General features: G+C 45.7%; 1 protein-coding gene across 5 annotated transcripts in view; it reads left to right on the forward strand.

Moving 5' to 3' along the window:
- The window catches only part of TMEM138 (transmembrane protein 138), an 8,971-nt gene extending 1,300 nt beyond the window's left edge, over positions 1-7,671 (forward strand). The window contains exons 2-5 of one of the 5 annotated variants that reach the window (XM_011993317.1): positions 1,019-1,285; positions 2,816-2,987; positions 4,650-4,725; positions 7,347-7,391. In XM_011993317.1, coding sequence (XP_011848707.1) covers positions 1,158-1,285; positions 2,816-2,987; positions 4,650-4,725; positions 7,347-7,363 — 393 coding nt within the window. In that variant the 5' untranslated portion in view covers positions 1,019-1,157 and the 3' untranslated portion in view covers positions 7,364-7,391. The other 4 variants (XM_011993315.1, XM_011993314.1, XM_011993313.1 and 1 more) reach the window with 4 other exon arrangements.
- Positions 7,672-9,017: the final 1,346 nt, after the last annotated feature.

Below are 9,017 nucleotides of genomic sequence, written 5' to 3' on the forward strand. Positions count from 1 at the left end.
AAAATGAATGAGGAAACCGCGTACATACATCCAGTAAGGTGGGACTTCACCAGCTGAGGTGGAGGAGGTGCCTTAACCCTCTGGAGCCTCTGTGTAAAATGGGGATAATATACATTATAATGGCTACTTCTCAAGATGGTTGTAGGATTAAGTAAGGTTAGAAATATGAAAAGAGCTTATACATTGCAAAACATTTTACCGATGCTAATTTAATCGCTAATACTCAAAGCATTTTGAAATTTCTTTATAGATTTGGCACAGCAGCAGGGTCATAGGACACCCCCAGAGCAACCTGTGGGTCTTGGAATAGATGAAAAGAAACAACTGCCACTGTGTTGCTACCATAACCCTAAAGATAAAGCCTTCCGGGAGACCCCTATTTCCTCTCTGCTTTTTCTGCCTACCGCACTTCACACAGGCACTTCACACTTCTGTGCCGGCATTTTTCCTGCCTAGTTAAGTATCGGTCTATTAGTTCTGTAAGAGACAGCTTAAGTCTAGTAGTTAAGAGCACAGACTGTGGACCCAGGCAGCCTGCATCCGAATACCATCTCTGCTACTTACTAACGATGTGACCTTGGACAAATTATTTTACCTCTCTTGGCCTCAGTTTTCTCATCTGTAAAATGGAGAAGGTAATAATGTATTATATCATCTACCTTGTGAGGTTTAAATAATGTTAGTGCTTGTAGAACACCCCCTGGCACATTGTAAGCAATGTGTAAGGATTTGCTGCCATTTTTGTTACCGCTGCTACTACATGACCAGGCAGTCATTATTCTCAATACTACTACTAGGTTCCTTTGGTTAGAGACAGCTCTGCATTTAGAAGGTTCCAGGCATGGAGAAAAGTTGGTGAAGGTCCTAGAATAAATGACTTCTTGGGGATTTTTGGTTGTTGGTTTTTTCACTAAAGTATCCCATGCGACTGGAGTGGTACCTGGCACACAGTAGGTCCTCAGTAAATGTTTATGGTATTAATACACTTCTAACCTTGCTTATTTTTTCGCCCCAACAGGTGCTTGCCTTAGAGCAAGGGAAACAGCTCTGATTCAAAGGAACTAGAAGCATCTCCCTTAGTGGTAGGGAGAGAGCCAGGAGCTGTTTTCTGGGAACTGTGGGATGTGCCCTTGGGGGCCCAAGAAAACAGAAGGAAGATGCTCCAGACCAGTAACTACAGCCTGGTGCTCTCGCTGCAGTTCCTGCTGCTGTCCTATGACCTCTTTGTCAATTCCTTCTCAGAACTGCTCCGAAAGGCTCCTGTCATCCAGCTTGTGCTCTTCATGTGCGTGCAGTAAGGCACTCTGGAAAGCTGAACCCAAGCAATTCAAAGGCCCTGACAGTGGTGATTTAGTGTCTAGAGTTATTAGTAGGCTGGGTACAGTGGCTCACACCCTTAATCCCAGGACTTTGGGAGACCAAGGCAGGAGGATCTTTTGAGGCTGGGAGTTTAAGGACCAGCCTGGGCAACATAGCAAGACCCTGTCCCTACCTAATAAAAATTTTCAAAATTAGCTAGGCGTGGTGCCACACACCTGTAATCCCAGTGATTCAGGATGCTGAGGTAGAAGGATTACTTAAGCCCAGGAGTTCAAGGCTACAGTGAGCCATGATCATGCCACTGTACTCCAACCAGGTGACAAAGACCCTATCTCAAAAAAAAAAAAAAAAAAAAAGCAGGCCCGGTGGCTCATACTTGTAATCCCAACACTTTGGGAGGCCAAGGTGGGCAGATCACCCGAGGTCAGGAATTCGAGACCAGCCTGACCAACATGGAGAAACCCCATCTCTACTAAAAATACAAAAATTAGATGGGCGTGGTGTCACATGCCTGTAATTCTAGCTACTTGGGAGACTGAGGCAGGAGAATTGCTTGAACCTGGGAGGCAGAGGTTGCAGTGAGCCATGATCATGCCACTGTACTCCAGCCTGGGCAACAGAACAAGACTTCATCTCCAAAAACAAAAAAAAATGTTAAGAGTGTCAGATAGCCTGGGCAACATAGTGAGGCCTTGTTTCTACTAAAAAATAGTTTGTTTTTTTTTTTTTTTTTTTTGAGACGGAGTCTAGCTCTGTCACCAGGCTGGAGTTCAGTGGCATGGCACAATCTCAGCTCACTGCAACCTCAGCCCCCTGGGTTCAAGCAATTCTGCCTCAGCCTCCCTAGTAGCTGGGATTATAGGCGTGCACGATCACACCCCGCTAATTTACCACACCCAGCTAATTTTTCTATTTTTAGTAGAGATGGGGTTTTGCCATGTTGGCCAGGCTGGTCTCCAACTCTTGACCTCAAGTGATCCACCCACCTCAGCCTTCCAAAGTGCTGGAATTACAGGCATGAGCTATTTTTTTTTTAATTAGCTGAGTATAGTGGCACACACCTGTGGTCCCAGCTACTCAGGAGGGTGAGGCGGGAGGATCACTTGAGCCCAGGAAGTCGCTGCAGTGAGCTGTGATCATACCACTGCACTCCAGTCTGGGCAACAGAATGAGACCCTGTCTCGAAAAAGAAGAGTCTCAGAGAATCTTCTATAGGACTATGTATGGAAGAAATTTTAAAAATAAAGAGAGTATCAGAGCAGGAAAGCCTTGACTATGGACTGCAATCTAACTGATGGGGCCAGTGGGTAATTTTAGGTAATTTTAGCTTCCTGTCATTCAGGTCCCAAAACCCATGTTATCTCTGTGAGGGTTTAAGATGTCAGATGCCTATCTCACAGGAAAGGACAGGCCTCGTGGTGTCCCTCAGGACATAGTACCTGCTCTGGGGTCCTCACACAGGCCTCCATTGGTTGTACTTTTTTTATGTCTACAGCATCCAGGATATTGCAGTCCTCTTCAACATCATCATCATTTTCCTCATGTTCTTCAACACCTTCGTCTTCCAGGCTGGCCTGGTCAACCTCCTATTCCATAAGTTCAAAGGGACCATCATCCTGACAGCTGTGTACTTTGCCCTCAGCATCTCCCTTCATGTCTGGGTCATGGTAAGAGTGGAAGTCTGGATTCTTTTTTTAATTTTTATTTTAAATAGAGATGGGGTCTTACTATGTTACCAAGGCTGGTCTCGAACTCCTGAGCTCAAGCGATTCTCCTGCTTCTGCCTCCCAAAGTGCTGGAATTACAGGCGTGAGTCACTGTGCCCAGCCTGAACTCTGAATTCCTGAATCCCTAAAGGGCTAGGGATAACTTTTCTTTCCTTTTTTTTTTTTTTTGAGACGGAGTTGCGCTCTGTCGCCACGCTGGAGTGCAGTGGCACAATCTCAGCTCACTGCAACCTCTGCTTCCCAGGTTCAAGCAATTCTGCCTCAGCCTCCTGAGTACCTGGGATTATAGGCACATGCCACCATGCCCAGCTAATTTTTGTATTTTTAGTAGAGACAGGGTTTCACCATGTTGGCCAGGATGGTCTCAATCTCTTGACCTCGTGATCCTCCCGCCTCGGCCTCCGAAAGGGCTGGGATTACAGGCATGAGCCACCGCACCCGGCCACTGGCATATCTTTTCTCTGGGAACTCAGCTTCATTCTTTGACATCTCAGGCAATCCTTCATAGAGAACAGGTGAAATGAAAGTGGTTTGAGTTGGAGCTCTGGGCATGTGAGAGTTTCATAAGGTGCTCTTGACCAACCTTAAGTGTTGAAAAACAGCCTTGTCCAAGAGTCACCGGACTCTTCCAGAACATGCAATTCACCTTTGCCCCAAACAGGCCTACCAGGGCTAAAACAGGTAGTTGAATGTGTTTCATCATTAGTTATTTGGGCAGGTGGATGTCGATACAGGTTATTCTTAGGCATCAGTGCCCCATGGCTAATGCTGTAGGCAGTGGACATTTCTGGGAAGTAGCCAAGCAGGATTGCTGCTTGCCCTTGAGCGCTCCATGCCCTCTGCCGAGCTCCCATCACTTTAACTAGGAGAACCGGCCTCCAAGATGCCTCCCTTTGGTTCTAACATAGGCCTCAGATCAGATCCAGTGTCCATGGTTTCAGATTTCTTCTGCTTCACAAATTCTTCCAGCTCTTTGAATATCTTATATGTTTCTCATGCACTCGATTGAATTGAACTCTTTAAAACCTCAGGATTCTGTAGTTATCACTTCATTATTAAAGCTACTTTCCCACCCGAACCCCCTGTTAGGTTGCGCTTGTGATTCCACAGAGAGAAGTAGAACTCCCAGGAAAGAAGCAAAGCAACACCAGAGTCTCTGGGTGCTTCCTGAAGAGGATTCTGTGCTCTGGTTCCTGCAGCCAAAATAGGTCCTAGCTTTGTACTATAAAAGCCGTTAATCTCATTAAACCCTGAGTGCACCAAAGTCTTTATCTGACAAGAGCTGAGCCAGCGTTTTTCAAGGCAAGACAGTGACCAGCTGAACTCCTGAGATAATGAGTATATCATTTCTCCTTGGCAAAGGTTATGGAATGAAAGAGGATAAATAACTTAGTTCATACTTCCTCCCTCAAAGTTAAAAGGATATTCCCTTTGCAGCAAAAAAGGGAGCTTGAGGCTCCTTCGAGAAACACTCGTTGGGGTTGTAGAAAGGAGGGAGAGGTTAGCGTGATTTTAAACCAACTGGCATCTGCAGCTAACCAAGTTAGAGACATTAGGGCCTCTTGTGGCCATTAACTTTTGTGTGTCTCACATCTCCTTCAGAACTTACGCTGGAAAAACTCCAACAGCTTCATATGGACAGATGGACTTCAAACGCTGTTTGTATTCCAGAGACTAGGTAAGGACCAGAGCAAGATCAGGCCTCTCTTGGGTCCCACATGTGTCTCTTTCAGTAAGGCCCTTGATTCCGGCTTCTCAGCCCTGTCCCAGCTGGATTGGGATGGTTGCAACAGCCACACCAGGAACAGGAGGGATTACTGCCCCTGCCCTTGCTGGAAGACCATGGGAAATCAGGAGGCAGAGCTGCCCAGCCTCATTAGGTTCTGTTCTTAACCTGAAATGATACTCAGGAGCACCCCTGAGGCTTCTCTTCTGCTTCCTCCCTGCAGCGGCAGTGTTGTACTGCTACTTCTATAAACGGACAGCCATAAGACTAGGCGACCCTCACTTCTACCAGGACTCTTTGTGGCTGCGCAAGGAGTTCATGCAAGTTCGAAGGTGACCTCTTGTCACACTGATGGATACTTTTCCTTCCTGATAGAAGCTACGTTTGCTGCTCTGCAGGGAGAGTTGGCCCTATGCATGAGGAAACAGCTGGACTTTCCAAGGAAGGTTCAGACCAGCTGTGTTCAGCATTCAAGAAGGAAGATCTTCCCTCTTGCAAATCAGAGTGTCCCCATCGGTCTCCAGTGCGGCATCCCTTCCTTGCCTCCTACCTCCGTTCCACCCCCTTTCCTTCCTTTCCTCTCTGTACCATTCATTCTCCCTGACCCGCCTTTCTTGCTGAGGATTCTGTGGCTCTTACCCTTGTGAAGCTCTTCCTTTAGCCTGGGACAGAAGGACCTCCCAGCCCCAAAGGATCTCCCAGTGACCAAAGGATGTGAAGAGTGATAGTTACATGCTACTGACCGATCACACCGCAGACATTTAGATTTTTATACCCAAGGCACTTTTAAAAAATGTTTTATAAATAGAGAATAAATTGAATTCTTCTTCCATAAATGGTGGAGTCTGTCTGTCTAGCTAGATCTCTTCATGGTTAAGAGGCGTGCTAACGTCCAGCTTAGCATCTACTTGACCCAGAGGGAAGATTGAGCCACAGATGAAATACAGATCTTTATTGAGTTCCACTGTGAGTACAAAGTATTTTAGTGGAAATTCAAGATGAAATCTGATGCTGCATCCCCCACTCCTGGAGTTCCAGATTTCTGTGCTCTGTTCAGACTCTCCTTATCAGAAACCTTAACTGCCCTCAGAAGAATAAAAATATTCCTTAGCCAGTTTTGGCAAAAGCAATTTTTAAAATTCATGTGTCCATAGTATCAGTTTTCTATTGCCGGAATACTGTGTGACAGACCACCACCAAAGTTCAGGGGCATACAGCAATAAACAGCTGCCAGGCTCTCTGCCCTGGGTTCAGCTGATCAAGGCTGTGTGTGGGTGGTTTCAGCTGGGCTCACTCATGTGTCTGGTCAGCCGCAGGTCAACTAGGCATCTGTGATGGCCTTGGGATCCATTGGCAGTTGGCTAGCCTGCAATGACCTCAGCTGGAGTGACGGGTTACTCAGCTCTGGTTTGCAGGATTCACTTCCCACAGACTAGCCTGTGTCTGCTCACATGCCAGTGGCAGAGCAGGAAAGTCCCGTGTGCAACCCCATTTCAAGCCTGTGCTTGTCTTGTATCTCTTAGACTCCTACTGATCAAGGCAAGTCATGCGACTAAGCCCAGAATCAAAGTGGGAAATGGTTACCAACCACAAGTTCTTAGACTCTCATTGCTATAGAAGTTGACATGATGCTAAAAGAATTTGCCACCAAGGCTTCATTGGAGCTTATGCCTGGGCATAAGGTACACAACACAAATGAAAGAGAGAGTTCCCTGACTGACTCCGCAAAAAGCCTGCAGGGTTTTTCTCTTAGGCAAAGTGTTGGAATTGACCTCGGGTAGGGTAGGCAGGCTGGGCTGAGCAAAGCACGTGAGGGGTAGGGTGTGCGGGTCAGCATCTTGTTGTGAGGGTTATCTTGAATAATGGACCACCAGGTGGTCTGGCCAATGGCAACAAATCTGTATTCTTTCCTGAGGAGGGACACTCCACACACAATGTTGGTTTGATATTTTGGACCTCCTAAGGCCAGTTCCCGGAATTCTAAGTAAAAGGCCTGGATAAACATTGTGAGAGCACAGAAGATGAATACAAAATGGCAATTTACTTTGTATGACTAACGCGTTGGCAATAGTGGATACATCAGCAAGGTAGAGGTGTCAGTGGGGATGCATGAAAGGATGCTGTAGTGGGGGTGAGCTGAAACCATGCCCCGTCTCTACTCTGTCTCAAAAGCACTACAAAGTTTCGGCCAGGCACGGTGGCTCATGCCTGTAATCCCAGCACTGTGGGAGGCCGAGGCAGCCGGATCACAAGGTCAGGAGATGGAGACCATCCTGGCCAACATGGTGAAACCCCGTCTCTACTAAAAATACAAAAAATTAGCTGGGTGTGGTGGCAGACACCTGTAGACCCAGCTACTGGGAAGGCTGAGGCAGGAGAATGGCGTGAATTCTCCTGTTGCAGTGAGACGAGATCATGCCACTGTACTCCAACCTGGATGACAGAGCGAGACTCCATCTCAAAAAAAAGAGAAAAGAAAACTGGAAAGAGAGAAACTGTTTCAAGGACTATAGCACACCTGTTGTTAGAGTCTAGTCTTGCCTAATATTTTTCAATTTTATTATTTTCTATAGTTTGGACTGAATTCTAATTTTTCTTGGCTACAAGTCTTCAAAATAATGTTTTCAATTTTTTTCTTCTTTTTTCCATTTTTTTCTAATTTAGAGTCACGGAAAACTAAGCTGTGCATTTGTAAAGCCCTGCAAACTGAATCTAGACAGCTTCAGAAGAAAGTAACAGCAACTATTTACAGACGTAAGCCACTTACATACCTGCCTACCGATGTATGGACTTCAGAGTCATGTGGCTTATAGCGATTTTCCAGGATTGTGCTTTTGTTTGTTGTTGTTGTTCTCCCTTCCTCCTCCATTTTCTCTTCATAGGACATGACACTTCACAACTTTCTAAAAATGAGTTTTCCTAATAACTCAGGACCTACTTGTCTAGAAATAAACCTTCCTAGCCATGACAGATCAGATGAAACCTGAGACGATAGACTCATTTTTTTCTAAAATGCTTTCTCTAAAAGATTTTTAAAAAGAAAAAGGAGGAAATGTGAAAGGAAGGTATCTTGGGCCCCCAAATCACTCAGCTAAAGGTAAAAGTCAAGCTGGGAACTGCTTAGGGCAAGCCTGCTTCCCATTCTAATCAAAGTCACTGCTCTGCTCACTGAGACAAATGCATATCTGATTGCCTCCTTTAGAGAGACTCATGAGAAACTCAAAAGAATGCATCCATTTGTCTCTTGTCTACCTATGACCTGTAAGCCCCTCCCTGCTTTGAGTTGTCCCGCCATATTGTTTCACTGAGCTAGACTAAGGCATACGTGACTATTCCTCTACCCTCCTCTCACATGTAAATTGTGCATTCAGTGAAAGGTTAATCAGAAACTCAAAAGAATGTAATTGGTTGTCTCTCATCTACCTATGACCTGGAAGTCCACTCCCCTGTTTACAGTAGTCCCACCTTTCTGGACCAAACCAGTGTACATCTTACACATACTGATTGATGTCTCACGTCTCCCTAAAATGTATAAAACCAAACTGTGCTCTGACCACCTTGAGCACATGTTGTCAGGACCTCCTGAGGCTGTGTTGTTACAGGCACATGTTCTCAACCTGGCAAAATAAACTTTCTAAATTAACTGAGACCTGTCTCAAATTTTCTGGGTTTACACTAACTTGGCGATCCAAGATTTATTTTCCTTTCACACTGGTCAATTGTGCCTGAATTCCAAAGGGAGGAGAGTATAATGAAGCATGTCCAAACACCTCTTCCAATTACGACCTGAACTAGTTTTTCAGGTTTAGTTTGGAATCCCCTTGGTCGAGAGGAGGGTTCATTCAGTCTATTAGGGGACTTAGAATATTACTTTTGGTCTACACCAGGGAGGACATGGAAGCTCCCTGGCTCTTTTCTATACATTGTCCTATGCGTCTCTTCCATCTGGCTATTCTAGAGTTCTTTCCTTTTGTAATAAACCAGCAATCTAGTAAGTAAACTGTCTTCCTGAGTTCTATGAGCCATCCTAACAAATCACTGAACCCAAGGAGAGGGCTGTGGGAATCTCTGATTCATAGCCAGTGGGTCAGAAGTACCACAGAGCCAGACTTGCGATCAGCATTTGAAGTGGGGGCATTCTTTTTTTTTTTTTTTTTTTTTGGGACGGAGTCTCCCTCTGTCGCCCAGGCTGGAGTGCAGTGGGGCGATCTCGGCTCACTGCAAGCTCCGCCTCCCGGGTTCAC

This window comes from Mandrillus leucophaeus, unplaced genomic scaffold (genome assembly GCF_000951045.1).
Source record: "Mandrillus leucophaeus isolate KB7577 unplaced genomic scaffold, Mleu.le_1.0 Scaffold43, whole genome shotgun sequence".
In the NCBI taxonomy this organism is placed as follows: Eukaryota; Metazoa; Chordata; class Mammalia; order Primates; family Cercopithecidae; genus Mandrillus; species Mandrillus leucophaeus.